Source organism: Myotis daubentonii, chromosome 13 (genome assembly GCF_963259705.1).
Source record: "Myotis daubentonii chromosome 13, mMyoDau2.1, whole genome shotgun sequence".
Taxonomy (NCBI): domain Eukaryota; kingdom Metazoa; phylum Chordata; class Mammalia; order Chiroptera; family Vespertilionidae; genus Myotis; species Myotis daubentonii.
The window spans coordinates 61,715,681-61,740,079 of record NC_081852.1 but is presented as its reverse complement, the minus strand read 5'-3'; the positions used below and the strand labels follow the sequence as shown (position 1 = coordinate 61,740,079).

Here is a 24,399-nt window from a genome sequence, read left to right as displayed (position 1 = left end):
AGCAGCGTGTGACGCCGGCAGCAGCCTCATGTTCACCCCGCCTCTGGTTGCATACTCTCCTCCTGTGCCCGATTTAACCGCGCGGCGTTCGGTACAGGGACATGCTGTGCAGGCGTGGAGCCCGGGAGCCATGGCCAGGCCATGTCGCCCAGGTGTGCAGGAGGGGTACCAGCCAGGTTTGTGTAAGCGCACTACGATGCCTGCACGACGACGGAGTTGCCCACAGACACGCTTCTCGGACGCACCTCCGTGGGTACGGGTGCGTGGCTATAACGCGCTGGAATGGAGAACGCGGCGTCGGAGTAACCCTTTGGCTCGTCCGTGGACTGCGCGCGGGATAAATAGGTCACTGACGGTCTGCGTGTTCAGGAGGCCTCTCAGCACACACGTGCCGGGTGCGAGCCCTGTTCTGGGCCACTTTCCCAAGGTCACGGAAACCTTCCCACCTGAATCAGTCGGCGAAGGAAAGGCCTTGGCTCCGTTCTCTTGTAAAGTCCGAGCCGCCTGAAGACCGAGGACCCGAGATGCCGACGCGGGCGAAGGTGGCGTGTTCTCCCGCCAACACGGAACGTTACAGTCACCGAAGGCAGTTTTTCCGGCACAGACTGTACCTCCCTGTGGTGTACTGAGTGTTACCCCAAACGGTCATGGCATCCCGTAGCCATCGTGTGCACACATGCAGCGCCGTGGGAGGACAGCCGTGCTGATGCGTGTGAGAGCAGGATCAGAGAGGGCTGGTCCAAGGAGATGCCGTTTCTTAGGAAAGTTCTTCAGAGAATGCATCTTGCCTGGAGCCCTCCCTTCTCTTCTTCGTGTTGAAAAGACCAACGTCGATGCCCTAACCTTCACTAACTCTTTTCGGTCCCCTTGGCCTTGGGACCGGACCCCGGGCCCAGTGTAATTTTTCCATAAGGATCCCGCATTGCCGAGCCTGGTGTCCCCTCCGCCCGCCGCCCCTGTGCCCCTGGCATCCTCGAGTCGGACCCTGCGTCACGCCCGCCAGGCCCCGGAGAGCTCCGCTCGGTGCCCCTTCCGCGTGTGGCCTGGATGCCCGGCTAAATGTCAGCAGCTTTCAGTAAAGGTTCAGTGACCATGATAACACATGAGCTCCCAGCATTTCATATCCAGTGGAGCCATAACCCATTTATAAACATGAAGCCCTATTGATTTAAGGGTCCATTAATCCTAGACAGATTCTGACACTGTGGAAAGAAACACCCAAGCTGTGTTACCTGCAGTTCTAAACACAAGCTCGAGACCCATGGAATGGACCATTTTGGGTTTTACGCCCGCCGTCCCATTTTTCTTATTGTCAGAGACTACGTACTATTACGGAAAAAGTTAAAAATATTGCCAAGAAGTTGATGGCCAGTTGCCCCCTGCTCCCAAGACAAGAAGGAGTGTTTGCGCTCATTCCGAAAGGCATCTGAGTTTTGCTGCTGTTTACAGGGGGTAGAGGCAAACCTCATGGACTTATGTCCGGCTCACCTGGATCACGTGACAATGGACATAGCTCCTCACCTGGATCACATGACAGTGAACATTGTTCCTCACCTGGATCATGTGACAGTGGGCATATGCTCTACGGACAGTAGTGAGAGGTGTGAATCTCAGAATGCGCTGCATTCGAGAGGACAGCCCTCGGGTCCTTTATCAGGGGCTGTGGAAACATGGTATCTGTCCTGTCGACATTGGGGGGTTCAGGGGGCTCCCCTAAGCACCTTATCCTCCTTAGGGCTTAGTTTCCTTCACTTCAAGGGATATAGTCATTACTGCCCCCACTGTCTCCCTGAATTAGGTAAGGATCCCTCACCCCTCCATCTCCGCAAAAATAAAAGCCGGTGAAAAAGTTTTCTAAACTGTCACATGAAATTCAAACCTTATTTTCTCCTTCTTATCAGCCGCCCATCAATTCTGCAGTGAGAAAAGGAGCTGGCAGCAATTAGGGCAATGCCTAAGGGGGGTTCTTCACGGATATTTAACAAGAAACACAGACCCTCCCTGCTGAGCCTGCGAGATGCCGTGTCTGATACGGCATGTCAGGGGCAAGAAGTGACTTTCCCGGGGTGCATGGTGAGCGCTGAAAGCGTGTCCCCCACATCCTAACCACGGCAGGAGCCCCGCGCGGGTGCGATTATTAGGCTCCCTGGCCAGCACGACGGCTCTGGGTGCCTGTAATTATCGAATTCCCATTAAGTAACTACACTGGGAATCCCGTTATTAACCAATTTATCACACCGCGGAGCCATGTAATCACAGAGAAATCTAATCTGAGCCCTTGTTAACGGAAGGACTGGACTTGATCTATCGAGTTGATTCCTATTGGCACTTCTCCATTACAAGAGGCTGCAGCCGGAGCGGTGAGTCCTGGAGGGGAGTGGGGGGCGGGGAGCGCCTGCAGTGGGGCAGCCAGGCCAGCCGGGCCCTACGCCCCTCCCCTGCCTAACAGGGCAGGTACCAGAGGCGCCTTCATAAACCCTGAGACTCCCACAAACTCCCGCTCCCTCACAGCTGGCCGCCTGTCACCCTTCTTCCCTGGGAGTCTGCACCCCCCTCCATCCTGTCCGAACTCCTCCCCGCAGGGCCCTCGCACGCAGTCCCGGTGAGCTCGGAGGGATGGAGCGGGCTCATTCAGTTACGCCTCTGGGGTACTGAGTGCAGGGCCAGGCTCGGAGTGCTGGCTCTGTCTACAGAATGGAAATAAACAGACGGACTGATCCCTGACCCTCTTCCTCCTGCTCCGCTGTTTTCCGTGGATAACGAATTCACCAAAACGAACGCGTGCATCCAAATACGCCTGTGTGTGACGTGCCGTGTGTGTCTCCGGGGACATGCGTGACATACCAGATGTGCGTGTCTATAGCACATGTATGTGGGTCCCGTTCCAGTAGCGGCCAATGTTAACAATTTGTAACGACCGTCCTTTAACGCTTTGAACATGGAAATGACTCCCCATCGCTTGCAGTCCTTCCCTCACCGCTCTTTCACGTGGGAGGCACAAAATCAGAGTTCATAGGATCCCTGACGGATCTAAAATACCAGGGGTGGGTATTCAAGAATATGAATGCCCCAACTATCCTGGTGGGCTGTGGCAAGGAAACGAGCATTGCCGTTACAGAACAAAATAAAGCCCCAAGCATCAGCCTGGTGTCCCAGCCGTCGTCGGCAGACAGCGGCATAGGTGGACGGCGGCCTCTCTGACCACGCCTGGCGCTTTGCTAGACCACCCTGCCGAAGAGCCTGCCTTTCCCACGCCTGCCCGAAGCCGCATCCCCAGTCTGTCTCAGCTGGGACTCTCTGGAGCCTGGATGCTGCTCTGAGGCCCAGGCCTCTGTGTCTGTGGCCCCCCCTTCCACCCACAAGGTTCACTTTTGTCAGACTCGATGGCAGAGGTGCTTGGGTTGGCTGCAGCCAGATGACAAGTTCCTCCCTGTCTCCCAGCGCCTGTCCCCTGCTGGGCGTCCCGGGCCAGATGCTGGCTGGAGAAGTGCATGCGCACCAGAGGGAGGGGTCGGGCCTCTGTCCATGTGGTGGTTTGAAGCCCTGCCTGTTTGACCCCCGTGGGCCATGGCAGATGAGGAAACTGCGGCAGACATCAGGCATTCCGGAAGCTCCTTCTCTCTGGGGTTGGGAACACAGTGACAGGCAGACCCGCGTCCTGCCCTCCCACCCAGGGACCCAGCCGCTCGCGCGCCCCTGCGACCAGCTGTGCGGGGCCCTGAGGAGAAGACGAGGCCAGCGTGGGCTCCTGGAGGGGCAGTCACCGAGGCTCCTGTCACTAGGGTAGGAGTTCTCTCTCTTCACGGGGAGACGTCACATTCTGGTGAAGATCCTGTTTACTGAACCGGAATCTGCGTGATTTTGATCTTTTCCTTCTTGCTTCCATTCGGTCTTGAATTGAGGCTCGCAGAAGCCTTTCTCATAGGCATGTCAGCCCTGAATTCCAGCTGCTTGTTCGTGGCATTATTTTACGGCCTCGTCTGTCCACAGCAGAAGGCGGGGCTGGGGGACGATGCTGTGTTATCATCACTGACGGGGAGACGCTGAAACACTGTCCTGAAGGGGAGCCCTGACCCTGCAGGCACTCTCTGCCCCCTGCCCCCCTTGCTCCCGGGAAGCGCAGCTCCTGGGCTGACCGCGGGTCCTCCCGCTCAGCTCCCTGCAGCTCCTGAAGGTGCGCCTCACCAACTGCACAGACCGGAGGGCACATCCGCGATACAAAGGTCCCTGTGCATAGACGTCCTTTCCCCGCCGAGGGACCCGGTGGCTCAGTTCCTCCGCCTGGGGCCCTCGAAAATTGTGGCCTGTTACCCTGTGCTGGGCACTGGAGGTTCTCCAGAACGCGGGCCGGTGGCTGGTGGGAGGGAGTCGCCCAGGAGGCCGGCCAGCTGAGCCGGTTCTGAATAGTAACCACTCCAGGGTAATTCCCGAGAAAGAGAAATCCCTGCTCTCCGCAGGCTATGAAGTCGCCTTTCATGGATGTTCCTCCTGGATTTAGAGCCGAATGGATTCAGATGTCTCCGGCTGCACTGCAGAGCGTCCTAATAAATTCTTTCTCCATCTCGCACGGAATGGTAAATGGGTGTGGGCTCGCCACCCGCTCCGAGCCTTCTCGGGGAAACCGTGGCTCAGGTCTGCTGTGTCTCAGCGTTTGCTCCCAGAGTAGCAAAAGGTGAACCCCGAGGACATGTGTGAGCGCCCCGTTCCTCCCTGACCTCCTGATGGCCTGATGTCGTGAAGGTGATTATGTCAGGGACAGCCCTTCACTCTGGACTCGGTTCCCGCCCACAGTGTGGAGACAGTGAAAAAGGTCCTACCGACCGCCCTTCTGTGACCCCTGCTGTCTCGGGGGCGATCTTTGCATTTTGTAGTTCTTTTTTCATTATTTTTTTTTTAAATTATTGATTTCGGAGAGGGAGAGGCAGAGAGAGATAGAAACATCAATGATGGGAGAGAATCGTGGATCAGCTGCCTCCTGCACGCCCCACACGGGGGACGGAGCCCACAACCCCGGCCTGTGCCCTGACCGGGAATCGAACTGTGACCTCCTGGTTCCTAGATTGGTGCTCAACCACTGAGCCACGCCGGCCGGGCTGTTTTGTAGGTCTTGACACAGGAAACCTGCCCGCCCAGGTGCTGGGTTTCCCAGCCCCTTTGTGAACAGCGAGAACCAAAGCGGCAGAGGGGGTGGCGTGCTGGGCACGGGCTGCTAGGAGCCCTCCATGCCGGGCTCTCCCTAGACCTTAACCTGGGGATGGTTCCCAAGGCAGCTCTGGCCCGAGGGCTGTGTGGCCGAGTCCTGAGCTTTCTAAGATGCAGGCAGCATCCCCTCCTCCACCTCCCCATGCCCAGAGCACCTGCCCCGTGTGACGCCTGAACATGTCTCCCTCCAGCCTGGGTCGGGGCCCCCGGGGGGCAGAGCCTCCCTCTGGGACAGCTTCTGCCAGATGGAGTGGGCTTGTGTGACATTGGGGCTCACGTCTCCCTGTGTGTGCTGCCCCCTGTGCCACCGAGGCTGCCAGGGGAGCGGTGCTGCTTCTAAAGGACCTGGTGGGTCCAGTCTGGGAGGTGCTGCCTGGGTCCAAGGCCGTGGGAGTCCAGCTCCCGCCATGTCTAAGCCACTCACTCCCTGTCCCCGTCTCTCCCTTTGGGTGAGAACAGGGTCACTTGGAGATCTGTCTAGAAGGTGGCTTTGGGGGCAGGTGGGGATTCCTTTAGGTTTCAGGCAGATGACTGCACAGTTAGAAGTGTTCTTGGTAACTTGGCAAGTCAACCGAAATTGTTCTCCCGGCTCCATTTTTAAACATGAACTAGGTCACACGTCTTACATGTCTTGTTTTTTGAAAACTGCATTTCCAGAAAGAAAAACCAAAATGACAGGAACATCAGGGCTGTGGCCATGTTTTGAAACCCTACATTATTGCCCAAACCTGCCCTGGCTTTGCCTGCTGGAAGTTTCTTGCCGATGTGAGGAACCGAAGCGAACTTCAAAGGCAAAGGCGCGGTGACCAGCTGGGGGGCTCCAGACGGGGGGTTACGCCCCGGACACACGCCCTGTGAGCTCCCAGGAGACACACTGCACACTGAGCAGCGTGGGTCACCTGTGGGTTCCTGGCCCACCCAGAGCCTTTGGCCTGTGCCCGCTAAAGGGCTCACACCCCATAGCTTCCCCGCAGCACGAAGTGCAGGGCTCCTGACTACCGATCCCAACGGAGCAGCCATCAAACTCCTACCAATTTGTGAAACCGCTAAGACCCACGCGAGAGATATGAGATACATGAGTTCAAGCTCGGCCTGGCCCCGTGACCACACAGCTCAGGTTGTGGGGGTAGACATGCTGAATTAGGGTCGGGTAATGCCCGTTCCTTCCTGACCGCTGTCACCCTCCCAGCACGGGGACCCCTGCATCTGTGGGCAGGCGTCATCGTCACTCATATATAGGGGCGAGGAGACGTGGACGTACCTGTAGATGATGCACGCACTGTTCCTGCACGTGTCACAGTTAGCTGTGTCCTGCCCGGTCCGGTAGGAGAGCCTGCAGGATAAGAACAGGAGAGGTGAGAGGTGGGGCTGTGTCGCCATCCCAGTGCCCACACTCCACGGTGATGGGTGATTCACGCATGTCCCATCTTGCTCCTGTCTCTGTTGCTGCAGTCCGCGCAGCAGCCGCAAGCTAAGACGGTGTTTAAATTACGTTTGGAATGTGAACACAAGCTGCCGATGAAGCAAATAATCTGGTTTTGTTATGAGCAGAGGGAGATCGGGATGTTTCCGTGCGGCTTTGTATGTATGGTGTTAGCAGGAAACCCGGATGCTGCCCAGAGAGCCGTTTCTGCCCCCCAACCTCGTGGGGCAAGTTTCCATTGGTGGGGCCACTTGGCAGTGAAACAGTTCACATGGCTTTCCGTCCACACGGCCGTCCACGTGTTACCCCCCCCCCCCCCCGCTGTGCAAGCCTCTGCACGCACCCGGAGTCCGACTTGGAACCGACGTCTGTTTCCCTCGTTACGTTTCGTGTTACACGAACACTTGGCCAAGGATTTCCCCCTCGACGCCCTGGTGTCTCCGTGAGCTTGGGACGAGGGACCACATTCTGCCCACGCGTGGCCGTCCTTGTCTGTGACCCCTTCTGGTTGAGCCAGAAGCGCGGGTGGTCTGTGGCGGCATTTTTGACCTTCATCCACCATCACTTCCCCTTGGGGGCACCTTCGGGACCCGCCCGGGGCCTTTCTCTCTGCCCCGGACTTTGGCAGGACAGGAAGAGGGACGAGCCTGTGCGTGACACCTTCCCCTTTCCTTCACCAGCCCCCCGTCCCTACATGCCTCCCCCCTTCCCAACAAGCCCCCCCCTCACTTCACATTCCCGCCAGGCCTGACGGTATTTCCGGGACCCCGTTATCATGATCTTCCGGCATGGGCCTCAGGGTTCGTTTGGACCTTTCGGTTGTGAGGGGGATTCATATGTTTGGAGTCCATAGTAGTTTGTGGACATGGAGGTCAGTGAGAGATTAACTTGTGAGTCAAGTTCCAAGTGTCGCCTCCTGCCCTGTGGTTCTGCCCTGTGGTTCTGCCCTGTGGTTCCGTCCCAGGCTGCCTCCGGCACGGTGGGCCTGCTACACTTTATTCAGCAGGAGGTGCCCTCCCCCGAGGACGTACCCTCTGCAGTCCATTGGCTCGGCGCTTCGATGATCCACCTAATTGTCCTTGGAGCTTCCAAGCTGTAGGGCTGGCTTCGCTGGTAATTTTATGGTCACGTTAATCATTGTGTTGTAGCTTCTGTGTGGAGTTGTTCTCCGGATAGAGACCAAACAGGGGAGTTGTTGCTACACAACGGGATCTCCCCTGGTTTTAGCTTCTCACTTGGAAGCAAACCATCAAGCCAGGACTTGGAATGATGATCTTTCTAGATCACTTTTGTCATCAAGAGGCGCAAACAGGTGCGTCTCCAGGGCCAGCAGGGCCGGCGCTGTCTGTGGCAGGAAGTGAGGAGAGCGAGCTTGGGTTATTGGTGTGAAAGCTGCAGGGGTAGAGAGTCACCATCAAAAATCATGATGTTCAGTCTTGCAAGTGAATGGCTCCCTTGGCCAATCTCTCTTCCCTTCTGACTTGAGAATCTCGTTACCGCACAGGTTCATCATCCGGGGCCCGTCTCCGTGCCCGGCACGCCCTGGTGTTCGCTAAATATTAATATGACCAAATAAGACGGTCTCTGTGCTCTCAGACTGACGTTCGGTAAGAGACAGATCTAATGAGAAACATTCCAGCTGCGTGCAGAAAGCAAATGAAAAGTATAAATTGTGAAAAGCTCCGGTCCTTGTTGGTTCCCAATAGGATCCCCTTTGGACCCCAGTGAGAAGCGTGCTCAGGGGAAATGTGAGTGTTTAATGCGTCCATCTTTGTAGCGCCCACCCCTTACTGCGCAGTGACTGTAATTTGCCTTTTGTCATGACTTCCTGGTCTTAGCGATGCCTGTAACTTGAAGAAAACAACCTTCAGCACCAAGGACAGTGCCGAGAGTCCCAGTTCACCCTAACAGGACTTTTTGGTTCCCTTCACTCTTGTCCTCCCACCCTCACCACCCCCACCCCACTCGCCAACCCTCCAGGGCACCGTTCCCACCCAAGGACCCATCTGGGACCCTGAACCTCTCCTCGCGTGATGCCCTTGGGACACTCACTGGTCCTGGGGGCCTTCACCGGAAGGCGGAGGGGCTGGGCGTGAGCTCTGGAGTGAAGAGAGGGACGCGCGTGGAGGCGGGGTTATCCCCATCTGCTGAGGCAGGAGGCGCTGCACCAGCTGACTTTACTACGCAGGTTCAGTCAAGTTTGAAGGTCACTTCCACTCCTGCTGTGGCGGGAGGCGGACTTCTTCAGGAGCGCTGGCTCCTCTTCAATGAAAGTCCGTGTTTGGGAGACAGCCTGGGCTGCGGAGCTCTAGCCTGGGCATCCCCATTCTAATAAAACGTCGCGCTCCCCACCGAAAATCCTCTTCTCGCCTCCCTGGGCCTGTGATGTTGGATTCAGAGAAGCCCTCTCCTCTCCATGCGCACCCCCCGGGTCTTGGCGTCCGGGCCCTGCTGAAGTTCTGCTCTTGTAAACAACAGGGTGATTCTTGGCAAGTGCAGAGTCTCCAGCAAACGGCACCTGGGACACGGGTAAAATCGAGGCGTGCTCCTGTAACTGTGGGCTTCAGAACACTGGGTACCGAGACCACGGGCACCGCCGCTCCGAATTCACACCAAGGCGAGCCTTAGGCCACAGCGCGAGGCGGGGGCTGCGGGCGGGAGCGGCTCTGCGCAGGGAGGGGGCCGTGCGCCTGTTTAATTTATGCCCTTCACCCTGATGCGCTTGTTCTCTCCGCGTCCTCGCTGGTGCCAGAGACCGGCTGTTCCTTCCACAGCCTCGCCCGGGTCGTGTGCCAGCTGCCCTGTCCTGATAACTGAGCCATCATTTATTTCAGCCTCTTCAAGGGCTTTCTCACGTAATGGGCTCAACGCAGCATTAATTACAGATGTGAAGTGGCACCACTCCTGTTGTTGGGAGGAATTAAACGTCAAAACGTAGACAGAGCTCTTTTCCGCAACCCCTCCCAGGGCTGGAGCAACTCCCTCTGCCCACCCCCCCCCCCCCAGCTGTAGTTTGGGCTGGTTCCCGAGTCTGGGTTCTCACTAGGAATGTGCCAGCTTGTGCCCTGGAATGTGGTCTCTTCAGCACCAGCTCCGCAGTAGCGAGTGCGTGTAGGCCCTCATACATCTGTGCACATGTGACTGCTCATCTGTCCCATGCACCATTCATGACGGGATTTGGGGAACGTCCGAGCTCACCTTGTTAAAACAGTCTGACGTCGATTTTCCTAACAAACTCAATGTCATCGATTGGTCAATGGAAGGCAGTACTGGCGCCCCCTGGTGAGAGTATGACCTTCCCCCGTCTCCCGGGAGCCAACTGGAGGCGTCTTTAGCCAGCGGCGGACCCGCTGTGTTAGGCTGAGCAGCTCCGTGTCCCTTAGTGGCCAGGGATGCCCACGTAGACAAAGCAATTTGTTTGTTTTAACTGAGGTTGTGTTTTGAGGAACAAAGTAACAGCGACCCCCCCTCTTTATGTCCCCCCCCCCCCCCGCTTCCCCTGCCTTAGGGGTGCCTGAGGGGGTTGACGATGTTGTGAAGCTTTCTTAGGGTTCTCAGGGCGCACCCTCGGGAGCAGCGACCTCGGTCCTCCCGGTGCCCTTTGACCTCCCTCAGGAACCTTCCCCGACAGGAACACCTGCCCTCGGGCCGCGTCCTGGCGGCTTTGTATCTTTGTGCCCCGCCAGTCCATGTCGGGGTGCCAGTCGTGGGGGGGTGTCAGGGAAGGTTTGGGGAGGCACGGAGTGATGAATGCAAGAGCAAGCGTGAGCTAAACCACTTGGGGCGGGAGGTCGAGGAGCCTGGTCTGACCTTTGTTCTCCCCATAAAACGTGTATTTTGTGCAGAGCCGTGCCTGCCTTCGCCTCGCTGTATAGTAATGGCTGAGGTGTTTGCTTGTAGAGAAATGTAACCAGCCATCGCGATCGTTTCCTGCGGGGCGTGGCTTCTCTTCCTCTGTCTGCCTGCAGGTGGAGGTCAGGCGATAAAGCCGGTCCGTCAACCACTGGTCCCGATCCCGCCGGGCTCTCTGGTCAGACGCAAAGCTCTCACTGAGATTGAAACACGTCAGCCCGTCATTTCCCCGTCACCCGGGACTCCTCCCGGTTCTGAAGGTGCATAGAGTAGTTGTCCCTTAGGTGACCCCATAAGGGGGACCTATTCATGGAACCTGTGTTGGAGGGTGTCCCTCTAGGAACATGACTTAGATTTTATAGCGCTCTCTGAGTCACGATGCAGCCGAAAAAAATTGGGGGTTATCCTGGGAACCCCAATACTACCTATAACTTCGGCTTATTGGTAAGTGTGCTGACGTCCAAACAAATTACTTACAAATGATGCTCCCAGCATCTCACCCCCAGCATCTCACCCCCAGCATCTCACCCCCAGCATCTCACCCCCAGCATCTCACCCCAGCATCTCACCCCCAGCACCGGTCTCCTGAGCTCTGCCTCTCCCTCGGGCCCCGCTCCTCTCCCTGCCCGCTCCACTCCGCTCTCCACAGGCCTGAGTGACGTGACGAGAAGACAGACTGTGTCATTACCAGGGCGTAGACATGACCACTGTCAGCAGGGCATGCAGATTCGGAGGGAGATGAGCCTGTTATTAGGGCAGGACTCTGTGCTTAGCACAGTCATGTTTCCTGATACAAAATCAATAGGTAAGACCCGGGGCGGCAGCCGGTATCACGTTGCGCGTGGACGGCCGGTTGTATCACAGCGGGCAAAGCTTCCGCTTCCTTCGTCCGCTCCGAAACCGAGGCGACTCCAAGTTGCAAAAGGATGACAGTCACGCCAAGTCCCCCGTCCCAGGGGCCCCGGGAGTGGCTGCCCGTACGGAGAACGACTTTGTGGGGCTGAGCCGAGGCTGCGGTGATGAGCTTGCTTTTTTCCTGGAGGAGAGAGAGGGTTTAAGCTCTCAGGTATTGGCAGCGAATGGGATTGAGTCTTGGTGGCACTGGCTGCCCAGCGAGGACGGAAGGAGGACGGGGAGCGTCCCCCACGGACGCAGGCGCTCCTCCCGGGGCCGGGTTTTCCGTCCGCTCCGCACTGTCACCTGCGGACCCGCTCGCAGAGCTTTTCATGTGAAAGCGTCACTGTGCCTTCGCCACCGGTCCCCATGGGAAGCATCGCAGAGGCTGCTGGTGGATCCTTGCTTTTGAGGCTTGCTTTTGAGCAGCTTAGTTAACGCATTTCAGCCAGGACTTAACTTTGTCCCCAAAGCCTGACTTTGCGTTTGTTTTTTCAACAATTGTCTCCGAGCTCTTGTAGCTGAAGAAGAAACTCTTTCCACATTGGTGTCATTGTTGACAAAATTGTGTTCGATGGCGACACTTTTTAAACACACACATATATATAATTTTTATTGATTTCACAGAGGAAGGGAGACGGAGATGTAGAAACATCAATGATGAGACAGAATCATGGATGGGCTGCCTCCTGCACCCCCACACTGGGGATTGAACCCGAAACCGGGGCCTGTGCCCTGACTGAGAATTGAACCCTGACCTCCTGGTTCATAGCTTGACGTTCAACCACTGAGCCACACCAGCCAGGCACCAATGGTGACACTTCAATCTGGGGAGATAACCTATTGCTGTAACCAATGAAATATCAACAGAAAAACTTTTACTCCGTATTTAGTCAAAATATGCCCGTCGTCAGAGCATCTTTGCCTAGGAAATGATGATCCAAATTTGAATATACTTTGAACTATGACCTTTCAGATCACGGGCGCTTATTTTCATGTTGTGTGGGGAACAGTCCTTCCTCTTACTCACATGACCGTGGACATGCACTTGAAGTCAGAGCCAACAGAGCAGGTGGCACTGGATGAGCACCCACATGGCAGACAGTACGGCGGGGCCCGGGGTGGTGACCCAGGCAGGCTGCTCACAGGCAGGCTTTGTCCTGAGCCCTCAGGTCCCTGTGCTTCAAGGTCAAGGTCCTTGCTTTTCCTGAAATCTTTCCCCCAGGGCATTCCCCTCGCTGATGGGGACTCCTTAGGAACAGGCATTATTTCTGGAATCCCGTCCAGTGGGGTGTCTGGCACCAGGTCTGGGGTGCGGAGGCCTCGTCACCCCTTCCAGCAGGAGGAGGAGCCCAGAACTGCAGTGACCACAGAAGGGCCCGCTTTTGAATTCTCTACACACACCAGGACGCCCGTTACCGAGAAGGGAAGCAGGGGACCTGGGCCTGGGGGTGTGGATGGGAATTCTCTCCTCCCCATTTCTCACCCGCCTTTCGACGGGGAACGGCGCTTGGCGTATCCTTCCTACCTTTCGCGTTTTGTGAGGATGAAATAAGACGGTGCAGAATGGCTGGCATGTTGGGGGGGTGAGGAGAGGGTGGCTTTGTAGGTGCTCAGCCCAGAAGCACATTTCCCAGGGAGTCTCCCCCGGATCCACTGGGAATGATAAACCGTTTTTGCAGAGCTCAGTGGAAACTGCACGGGATTTTAAATAGCACTGAAAACTAGAACCTGCATTTCATCCCCTTAAAAAAAAAATCTGAATTCTAGGACACAAATGCATAAATTCCGTAATCGCTCGTGTCACGCCTGGCGTCGCTCGTTCGCCGGCAGATGCGCGTCCGCTCTGTTTACCTGCCGACCTCAGGGGCTGGGGGGGCGTTTGGAATCGGCATTGGCATTCTGCGGGGCGAGATTATTCAAATTACATTTCCAAGCGTGTGTGATCCTACATGGAGCCCAAAGCAAGAATGGGGAACGTGGTTTATAGTCTTAGCAAGATATTGGCTTCATTTTTCACATTAAAAGTGGGAAGGCTATTATTTTTCAGGAACTTAAAAAATAGTGTTTACAAAGTTATACAAACACAAGCTACGGAGAAGACTCCCCGTGGCCCTGTGCATTAAAGGAAGAAAATGCTAGAAAGAATAGGATGCGGGCTTCCATTTCAAAGGCATCAGAAATGACAACACACACTTGGACTTCAGAAATGGAATATGTTATCACAGATATACAAAAGTCATCCGTTGCAGCAGAAAAAGAAGAAAAAGCCAGAGGCCAACCCTGGCACGGAGGGTGGTGGAAGGATGAGGAATGGGCGAGGGATGGAGAGGAGAACAAGGAGAACTGTGGGGTCGGATCGCTGTGCATTTACTGATGGACAGCTGTAGCAAGGGCCCCTTCCTCGCGCTGTGCCTAAAGGGAGCGATTTTCGTGAATTGCCCAGACACTTTACAAGGGGCTAAAAGGCAGGTTTTTGCCTACTGTCCGCCTCTGCCCACGTCCGGAATGCGTGCTCCTGGAGCGCCAGGTGAGGGAAGGCCCTTCCCTCAGTGCTGTGGCGGCCTGTCCCTGCCAGGAGCGCCCCACCATCCCTCTGTGATGGGGTAGGCACTGGCCCGAGATGGACACCTCCCGGCTGAGCCGTTCGGAGCTCTACGCCAGTCATGAGATTCCTGCCACGGCCTCTCATGCAAAATAACTTGGAAGCTCCTCCAAGCGGCCGCGTGCGCGGTGCCCCCGCTCAGAGCAGGCACTGCTGCAGCGAGCAGTCCCCCAGCCCAGCCATGTGGTCTGCACAGCCCGCTCCTGAGGCTGCAGACACCAGCCCCGAGTGAAGAGCGGCTCGCTGCGCTCTGAGGCTCTGAGCAGCAGGCATTGGCCCACGGCCACCTGCCCAGATCAAAGGCACTGTGTCCCGCGCGAGCATGTGCCCGAGAGCAGAGACCGCTGCCCTGGGCCTGCTGCAGCTGCTGTGCCGAGTGGCTGGGGGCAGGATTTCTCACTAGATTCAAAGTCAGGGCTCCGAGGGGCCCACCAGCTGCCTGCCTCCCTGGCTGCTCTTAAGGAGGTGAGATTCTGTACCAAGCAGGCCCTCCAGGCTAGGGGAAAGGGGGGCGGGGAGGGGAGGGAGGGGGTGAAAGGGGGGGGAGAGAAATTGATTTTACCCCGCTTCTGAGCCTCCTCCACTCTTATTATAAACTACAGCGTGTTTCCCAAGGAAAACGCCACTGATATTTGAACTTGGCCGTGAAAGCCTGCATCGCGTTACATAATGTATGATCATCTACATAAAGTAGAGGGACTTTCCTGTTTTCTACCCTGGGATGCAGCGAAAGCACCGATTTCCCGGCTCAGATGGACATCCCTGGGGTTCCTCCCTCTGAAGTGAGGGTCCTGGAGCGTGCCCCTCGCGGCCCATGCTCAGAGGACCGGAATGTCCAATGTGCAGGGCTTTGCGCGCTGGTGGAAATACACCAAGGAAATCAGCAGACGCTACTCCCGCCCCCCTCGCCCCCCCCCACCCCCCGCCCCAACGCCAGCCGCATCATAGGGAAGCATCAGCCCGTCTCCCTGCCCGACGCCTGGAGAGGGACCACAGGAGCTCCCTGAGGCTGGTCCTCTCCCACATCCCGACTTGGAAAAGGGGGTGGGAACCTGAGTTTGGACCAAATGAATGACCTGGGCACTGGGCACGAAGGTCACCTGCCAGGTGGCCTTGGAGTTTGCAGCCACCTGCTTTTTCGTTATCCGAGTCCAGAGGGCTCGGAGAGGAGGAGGTAACGAAGGGTCTTAGGGACAGTGTGGGCCTGTGGTCTACAGACCGACACGCCCCGGGGACCCCCCTGGTGTTAGGCCTGGGGCGTGTCCATGCTCAAGTCTAAAGGACTGAGATGGGGCGGACATGGAGGTGGGAGGCCTGTTGGAAACCTTTAACGCAGGTCACTCGGGGTCTCCTGGGAGCCAGCCTCTGGCTGGAAGTGCGTTTGCTCTCGTCCAGTGACTGCAAACCCCGCTGTGTAACAGGAGGCGGGAATGAGGACTAGCTCCTCTGTAGACGCCCCGCACGGAGACGGAGAGGCCAGAAGCCCAGGGCAGAACCTGCATCCGGCACCTTGCCCACAGCCTGCCAGGCCCCCACAGCCTGCTCAGACCCCCCCCCCCCCAGCCTACCCGGCACCCCCCCCCCCCGCCCCCCACAGCCTGCCCATCTGGGCTCAACACTAGCATCCTAGCTTTCGTTCACTTGTTTTCAAATTTGCCCAATTTCAAGTTCACAACATGGGAACCAAAGCTCAGCATCTAGCCCGGCTGGCATGGCTCAGTGGGGTCATAGTTCAATTCCTGGTCAGGGCCCAGGCCCGGGTTGCAGGCTCGATCCCCAGTGTGGGGCGTGCAGGAGGCAGCCGATCCGTGATTCTCTCTCCTCATTGATGTTTCTCTCTCCCTCCCTCTCTGAAATCAATAAAAACAAACCACAAACCAACAAAGTTCAGCACCTGTTACCAATACCAGGCCGTTTGGCTGTTAATGGTGTTGTTCCCTGTACACCTGGGCGTGGGGGGCAGCGCGTGCGGAAGGCAGCTCTCTCCCGTCGCACAGGGACAGGGCTTGTCTGCGGACGGGGACTGCTTCTCCGGGTGGCAGGGAGGGAAGGAAACGCATAAAACCTGTCCAGTCCTGAATATACCAGCGCTATTCCCGTTACTCATATAAGTGAGGCAGCACTTGCTTTTCAAAAGGCCACCTGAAATCTTTCCTTCCTCTCCAATCCGAAGGGCAGGCAGTGCCCATGTCGGGACCAGCACAGCTGTCCTCCCTCACCACCATCAACCCTTAGCCCTCGGACATAAAGGAGCAGAGCCGTCCGCGCCTCCAGAGGGAAAGGGCGGTGTGAAGTGCAGGCGGGCAGCTAGCGGAGAGCTACCCCGCGTGGTCTAGGAGGAGCGCATGCAGCGGGGTCCGGCGTCGAACCCGCCTGTACCCGCCGGGCTTGCTCGGTGCTCGGACTGCAGCCTGCTCCCCGTGCGGGCCGGGGCGACAGAGGGGCCCGGGGTGAGGCGTCGGCAGGACGGTAAGAGGCGCGCGAGCATACGTACCCTTCGCGGTGGGCCTCGCCCTTCTCCAGCTCCTGAATGACCCCCAGGAGCACTTTGATGGTTTCCTGGCTGGAGCTGATCAGGGTCTCCATCACCTGCAGCTGCGCCTTGAGGTCCACCACTTCCGTGGGAGGCACGGTTCGTTGGCATTCTTCACCCCCGGCCGCCCCTGCCGGGCAAGGCTGGTGCTCCCGCCCCGCGGGGGCCGGAGGCTGCGGGGCGCGGTCACTACATTCGGGGGACAGGCACTGCGTCGGGGGCGCCTGGAGCCCGTTGAGATGGGCGGCCCTGCCCCGCCCCTCGTCCTCCGTGGGGCAGAGGGACCACTGGCTCGTGGCGGCCGAGTTCGACAAGGCGGGCTCGGGGGCCGTGGCACCGGGGGCAGGTGCGTAGACGGCGGCCACCTCCGTTTTAAACACCCGGCCCGGTGCCGAGGGAGCGGGCTCCTCCGTGTCCGGGGCGGCCCGGTCCGGTTTGGCTGTCCGGTACAGCTGGTGGGCGGGCTCCTGGGAGGGAGGCCGGGGGGCGTTCTGGAGAGCTCTGCCCGGGCAGCTGTGCCCGCCGGGGTCCCTGCACAGCTCTGCACAGCTGAGCTCCGTGGGCTGGACCAGCACGTCCATGTGTTGGTGGGAGCGGAACACCAGGGCGGCCGTCTTCTGCACCCGGCCCGCCGCCCAGGGCACGGCCTCCGCCCCGGGCCCTGCCTCGCTCCTCTCCTTGGCGTCGATGGCAAACCCGTTGTTCTGACTTTTAAAGGCGTCCGCGGCCGGGAGGCCTTTGAGGGTCCCCTTTTTGCGGTCCAGAGGGAACGTCTGGTAGCACTTCCTCAGGTCCGGCGAGGTCTGCACGCCGGTGCTCCGGGTGACGTTGGGGATGGACCGGCGGGCGGGCACCGTCATGTACTTGCGGTAGGCCGCCCGGTAGGACGCGGCCCTGGCCTCGCGCCTCTCGGCCGCCGGCCCCGCGGCCAGCTGCGTGTCCCGCTGCTCGATCTGCGCCTCGCAGATGTCCTTGAACCGCACCTGCAGGGCCTTGTTGCGCTTCTTGATCTGCCGGTTGGGGTCCAGGGCGTATTTCATCTCCAGGGCCAGGCCGGCGGCGGGCTCCACTTCGCTCTCTGAGGTCGTGAGTGCGCACTGGCCCGCGTCCTTGCTGACCATGGTTCCTGCAGGCGGAGACATCAACAGAGGCGTCAGTGCGACAGATGGCACCGCACACAGGGTGGCACAGACCGCGGCAGGACCGTGCCCGCCTCCTGGGGATTCCTAATTCTTTTTATTTTATTTTTTGTTGTTAATCCTCACCTGGAGATATTTTCCCATTGATTTTTAGAGAGAGTGGAAAGGAAGGGGAAGAGGCAGAGAGAGGAACATCCATGTGAGAGAAATACATCGATTGGTTGCCTCCTGAATGCGCCCCAACCAGGGCTGGGGCTCAAGCCTGCAACTGAGGTAGGAACCCGGGACCTATCAGTCTGCAGGCCGACGCCCTAGCCACTGAGCCAAACCAGAGCCAAACCAGCTAGAGCTTAATTTATTTTAAATAGATTTTTATTGATTTCAGAGAGTAAGGAAGGGAGATATCAATGATGAGAGAGAATCATTGATCGGTTGCCTCCTGCATACCTCCTACTGGGGACCTCGCCGGCAACCTGGGCATGTGCCCTGACTGGGAATCGAACCCTGACCCCTTGGTTCATAGGTCGATGCTCAGCCACTGAGCCATGCCAGCTGGGCTTCCTGGTTATGTTTAAACAGGTGAGGTGGCCCGTGAGGGGCCCTGCATCGCCGGCAGGCACAGCTTGAAGTGGCCTGACCCTAACGCCTGCCTCCTCATCCACGTGGGAGATGCTCGCTTTTCCTTTGATGGGAACGCGTGCTCCCCATTCGACAAACCCGTTTCACCGTGTTCATCACGAGACCCGGGGACCCGCCGCTCCTGCCTTGCAAATTACCGTTCCCACGCGCACAGCTCCGCTTCCCAGGCGATGGTCCTCCGAATGCGATTTATCTGGTTTGGGTTTTTACTATTTTTTGAGGGTGACGTGATTAATCTATTACTGGAATGCAAGGGGATTGCTGTTTTCTCTTAAAGGCCTTTTATTGGACTGTCTAGCTCCTGATCAGATAAACGCGGAGAGCCCCACGTTGAGGAACTGAGTAAGTCTATTTACGTGAGCCTTTCGGGACGCCGGGGGAGAGTGGGCCGCCACTTCATGGGGGACCGTGAAGGACAAATCGGGGTACGGCTGGCCCCAAGGGGTTAGCACCAGCCACGAAACAGCGCGGCTTCCCTGCGTCTGCAAAGGCCGTGTTAGCCGCCCCCCCCCCCGCCACACACACATTCCATCCAGAGTGGTATTTGAAAATACTTAAAAAAAAATGATTCATTCTAGAATCAAGTTTTGTGTTTTGATGCCAACCCCTGGAAATGAAAACAATGGTGGTGGTTTCGGTCTTTACATCCTGAGAGAAAATAAAATCACGCGGCTTTATGCTTGTTCATCATGCAGATTCATCTTGGGCTGAATTATTAAATGCCGCTAGAAAGATGCAGGTGGCCCCGGACTCCTCTCGGGGACACCGGGGGGGGGGGGGGGGGTAAACGCCTTCGCTCGCGCTGGTCGGCAGATCCGCAGCTGTCAGTTGCATGTAGAAGGACTTGTTTGAGGGTTGAGAAGAGAGTTAGTGTATTGTTTGTGGACTGAGCATTTGCTCCCACCTCCCCGTGTGTTCCACGGGGAGGCCGTGGGGAGGACCTGAGGTGTGCAGGGCCCTGGCATCAGAGCCTGGCGCCCCGAGAGGCATGGTCAGGGGCTCAGGGCCGTGAGCCCGGAGAGTGGACTAGATCAGGCTCCGGCCGCCCCGCCCGCCTGATGGCAGACCTTTGGGGCTGCCCTGGGGGGGCCTGGACTTCTCCGGAGTGCTGCTAAGGACAGACACGATGTATCTTTTATTTATTTACTTACTTATTTTTAAAATTATTGGTTTCTGAGCAAGGAAGGGAGAGGGAGAGAGAGATAGAAACATCAGTGCTGAGAGAGAATCATGGATTAGCTGCCTCCTGCACGCCCCCCCGACTGGGGATTGAGCCCGCAACCCAGGCCTGTGCCCTGACCAGGAATCAAACCCGGGACCCTTCAGTCTGCAGGCCGACACTCTCTCCACTGAGCCAAACCAGCCAGGGCAAATACGTCTCTTTTAGAGCAGCGGTTCTCGACCTTCTGGCCCTTTAAATACAGTTCCTCATGTTGTGACCCAACCATAAAATTATTTTCGTTGCTACGTCCTAACTGTCAGGTTGCTACTGTGATGAATCGTCATGGAAATATCTGATATGCAGGACGGTCTTGGGCGACCCCTGTGAAAGGGTCGTTCGATCGCCAAAGGGGTCGCGACCCACAGGTTGAGAACCGCGGTTTCAGAGGCACTTATCCCCACTGGTTAAAAAGATGCACGCGACAGGCCCGGTGTGGGGGAGAGTGTGGGAGAAGATTAAATGGTAACCCTGATTCCCCGCTCCTGTTCATCCTTCACCTGCCCCGGCGGTCCAGCTCTGGGAGACGCGGCGCCATCTTCCCGCAGAAGACCGTCCGCCGAGGGGAAATTGGAAAGGGAGAGCATTTTTACAAAAAGCAATTTACTAGTAATTTTTCAGCCTTTTCCCTGCCACTCCTGAAAAATGTGTGTCTGAATAAGTTTGTCCTGCCACACTATTCATCATCACGGCTTGCCAGGAACTGCACCGAAATAATTTTCTTACCTCAGTCTGCTGGTTTGAAAGATACCCAGAGTCTTGGGCCCAACCATCACACTAATAGAGCAAATCAGAAAAATGAATGGCCAGGGGCAACATCGTCATCATAATAATCAAAAGTCCTAAGCTGTTCTGTTTTACAGGGAAGCTGCTAATGATAGAAATCATTTCCTTGTAAGTAAAAACGATGGTAACAAATAGGAATTCTCATCAGTTCCGTTGTTGCCGACCCTTTTTTTAAAAAAATATTTTTTATTGATTTTAGAGAGGAAGGGAGAGGGAGAAAGAGAGATGGAAACATCAATGATGAGCGAGAATCATGGATCGGCTGCCTCCTGCACGCCCCACACTGGGGATCGAGCCTGCAACCCGGGCCTGTGCCCTGACCGGGAATCCAGCCATGACCTCCTGGTTCATAGGCTGATGCTCAACCCCTGAGCCACGCTGGCCGGGCCTCGCCGATCCTTTTCTTAAGTAATGGGATCGAGTTGTCCCCACGGCACGGGTAGGGAGGCCGGGAGGTTTTGCAGTGACTTCCTGTCCGTGGCCCGCTGACATGCTTCTCACACTCAGGACGGAAAGCTCTGCACACTGAGAATTCCTTCCATAGGAAGGCGGGCACGTCCCTCCCTTTAAGGGAGTGATGTTGACGTGAAAGAAAACGGGGCGTGTGACAGATGAGCACCCAGGAGTCAAACGGAACCTCCCGGCACCCGCCTTCACGCCTCGTGCCTTCACTCGGCAAAGGAACAGACCCTGTTCCCGGTGCCACCACCTTCAGGCCGTGCGCTCTGTGTCCTCGCCGCTGCCAGCCTTCTGCGCGCTTCCCTCCCGGGTCCTCCCGGACCCCCTGCACTGCCTCGTAGGCCAGGTCCTGTTGTCCTTCTCGAGCCTCCGATGGAGAGGCTGAGAGACAAGACTCCTCTCCTGACGGGCCTCCTGTGTGCCGTTAAATCTCAGGCCCGAGACCAGCTCCCTCTGCCACCAGCATTGGGTGCAGGTGGGCAGAGCACGTCCTGCTGGGTCCTGGGAGCCCGCCGGCCCAGAGCACAAGCCCCGCGGAGGCTGCCTGGAACCCCGCGTGGTGTCTCCACCCGGCCTTGCCTGGCGGGTCCCCGAGAGCGTGGACTCTGGCCCTTGAAGTTCCGCTCTGGGCTCTGAAGCCGCAGGAGCTCGTGAGGTTTCTGCTCCTAAGGAAACGGTTGTAGGATTCCCCGGACCGCGCTGTTCTGGGGAAACGGGCTCGTCATGGCGTGGCTGTCCGGCGCCGGGAGCATGGTGGCGGGAGCTATTTGGAATAGAAACGTCTTAATTTCCTCCAAATTGAATTTCATAATCAAGTGTGAGTGGTCAATATATAAACGCCATACGCTTAGATGAGTGGCGAGGGCGAGCCGCTGTAAATGAATGGCTTATACAGTAAACACTCCAGCAACAAGGGCATGGCACAGAGAAGGACCGAATGCCTAACAAGAGGTTAGTCACCCCCGGTCTCCATCCACTCACAGCGGCCGCTCAGATGACCATCGTGGAGAGGATGTAGCCGCGCAGGGAAACACAGAGAAACTGCTCAGTGAGAGCATCAGCCTAGTAGCCCTGGAAGACTGTGAACAGACGTGGTCCCCAGCGTGACGAGACAGCGCCCTTGGGAAGAGCGATGCCCCCCCCACCCCCCCGTGCCCCAGGAGGGGCTACAGTGTTAGACCGTCTGCCAGTTACGGGAACGCGGGCAGCGTCAGCCCATGCCCGGGCAGATGGCGGGATCGGGCTCCGGACAGTGCAAGAACTTGCGTCCCAGTAAGAAAACCCCGGAAATAACTAGATTTGGGGAGAAGCGATCTCCCACAAGTCGTCTGTTGTTATTAAGAGGGAGCCTTGCATGAATCAATGAATTTTGAAGTATGGACCGTGTGTGTGTGTGTGTGTGTGTGTGTGTGTGTGTGTGTGTGTGCGTGCGCGCGCGCTCCTGGGCACAGGTCGACGTGTGTGTGGATCCAGATGTGGAGGGACAGGTTGGGCAGCCAGAGCGTGCTTATTGGAGGAAGTATCCATGTGCAAGCAAGTCCCGGAGGCGGGGGGGGGGGGGGGAGTGATTGGGGGGAGGGGGGGGATGTGCGTCTGCTTTAACCAGAAGAAAGAAGGGGGTGGCCGGGAGCCTCACTGAGGGTCTGAGGGAGCGGGATGCCGGCAGCACCGAGAGAAGTCCAGGACCTGCTGCCCTCGGACAGGGCCGAGCCTGCCCTGACGGAGAGGCCCCGGTGTGGCCCTGGGTGTGGTCCACATGGGGGGGACGCAGCCCATAGACAGGGCGGGGGGCAGGCTTGTCCTGCCCACATCCCCCCATCCCGTCGCCTGGGGAGACGGCAGAGGAGCCGGGCCAGCCAGGCGGCGAGCCTGCGAAGGGCCCTGTAATGTTACTGGTTTCTCTGGTGGCTGTCCTGCCCTAGACACCTTGGAGTCGGAGGTGCTGGCGGGAACTCAAGAATAAGTGGGTCAGCATTTTCTTCCTCACGCCCAGGGATCGCCTGGACATCAGGCCACGCAGAGTGGGGGGCGGCGACAGGACACTGTGGGTCTTTCACAGGCAGCTTCCGGGGCCAGGGAAGGGGCGGGCCCCCCCAGGAGTGAGCGCCTTCCCCGCTGAAAGGGCTCCCTCGGCCTGCTTTGCAGGCAGGGACTGCCCAGCCCACGGAAGCCCTGCCCTCGGGCCAGCTCCCTGCTTATAGATCGGACCCTGGCTCAGTTAGATTCATTATCCTGCTTAATTCTCTTTAATTCACTGAAATGACGTTTTTCCTGCCACGCGTCTGGTTATGAGGACAGAAATGGGGAACTAGATGAATACTGCCCCCGAGAGGGAGCATTATGGAGGATGCCACCATCTCAGTGTGGCAGCCCTTCGGAGGGAGCCGTCCGAGCCCCGTTCAGCCCGTGAGTGGGGTCTTGCGGGGAGCCCGCCCTCGTTGGGACCGATGGCCATCCCGCCGGAAGCAGGCGCGGGGCCACTCCTAGGGTGTCAGAGCAGGATTAGAGGCAGGAGAAAAACCGTCTCGGTGGGGCCCTAACTCATCCGTGGCGGTGATTTCAGAAAACATGTTCTAACCGGCAGAAAACATAGTCCATTACTGCGGCCCCGTGACGTGGATCAGTCTTGCCCCCCGGACTCACGCTGGCCTGCTTCCAGAGGGGACAAAGCAAGGACCCACCACGCTCTCCACCGTGCTCGGGGCGTGGGGTGGGGGGCTTGTCGGTCCCGGGAATGACCAGCCTTTCCTCTCTGTTTGCGTTTCACCGAGGTGTTTGATTCTCAGCTTCTACTGACAGTAACCCTTGCTCATTTTCTGTCCAAATGGAATGCAAATGAGCAGACATGAATTAGCAAAATTTTATGATATTGGAGAAAATCAAGTGGAAAAATGCCTCCTCCTAATGGGACGTTACAGAGTGTGCGGAATTAATGTTATTTGCAGCAGTTGGCGCCGCTAACAAACAACATCCAAAAAGCCTGGTCCCAGAAACTCCCCCGAATGCCTCTGTGAGCTGAGGGGCTCCTGCGCTCTCCTCTCCCGGGGCTCCCGGGGGCGCGCAGACATGGCCTCTAGTTGTGCGAGGAGCTCACGGGAGCACTGTGTTACCGTTACCGTTACCATAGCCAATGCCGCCTCGCTCCCTCCCTGGCGGTTCCAGGTGACTTAGCAGCCATCACTGGCGGTGGGGGCCGCAGAGGTTGGCGCTGCCTCCTCCTCAGCCCTCCGGAGCTCACTCCCAAGAGAACACCCACCCAGGGAACCAGCGTCGGGAGCGGTTCGCCTTTCGGATGGTCTATGACGCATCCCTGTGGTTTTTACTAAATGGCACGTGTTGACTCACGATATATCTGGAGCTAAAATTAGAACATTGATTTTTTCCAAGAAATAACTACGTCAAAAGAGTACGTCTCCCCCCTGCTTCTCCCAGTTGAATCTCGGGAGGGACCCCGGGCAGGATTTCGCCGGGACGGACCCGTTTGCTACAGCTGAGGTCAGAGTTAAAGGCGCAGCCGACTTCCTGACACGGCCCGTGTGCTTGCCCGTCTCTTCCCACCAGAGCGGGCCCCCATGTTACCCATCGTAGCGCCCCTCCCGCCTTTCCTGAGCCCAGCCCCCTGGGGACCGTCAGGGCCTTGGGTTTATG

The 24,399-nt window shown here is 57.6% G+C and overlaps 2 protein-coding genes across 3 annotated transcripts in view; one reads left to right on the top strand and one right to left on the bottom strand.

Moving 5' to 3' along the window:
* DOCK1 (dedicator of cytokinesis 1) overlaps positions 1 to 24,399 on the top strand; it is a 288,665-nt gene that overhangs the window by 131,302 nt on the left and 132,964 nt on the right. The gene's annotated exons all lie outside the window — the stretch shown is intronic.
* INSYN2A (inhibitory synaptic factor 2A) overlaps positions 1 to 24,399 on the bottom strand; it is a 36,508-nt gene that overhangs the window by 3,885 nt on the left and 8,224 nt on the right. The window contains exons 2-3 of the mRNA XM_059661718.1: positions 16,471 to 17,635; positions 6,464 to 6,535 (exon numbers count right to left, since the gene is read on the bottom strand). Of these exons, the coding sequence (XP_059517701.1) occupies positions 6,464 to 6,535; positions 16,471 to 17,630 (1,232 nt within the window). The 5' untranslated portion in view covers positions 17,631 to 17,635. The remainder of the gene's footprint in view (positions 1 to 6,463; positions 6,536 to 16,470; positions 17,636 to 24,399) is intronic.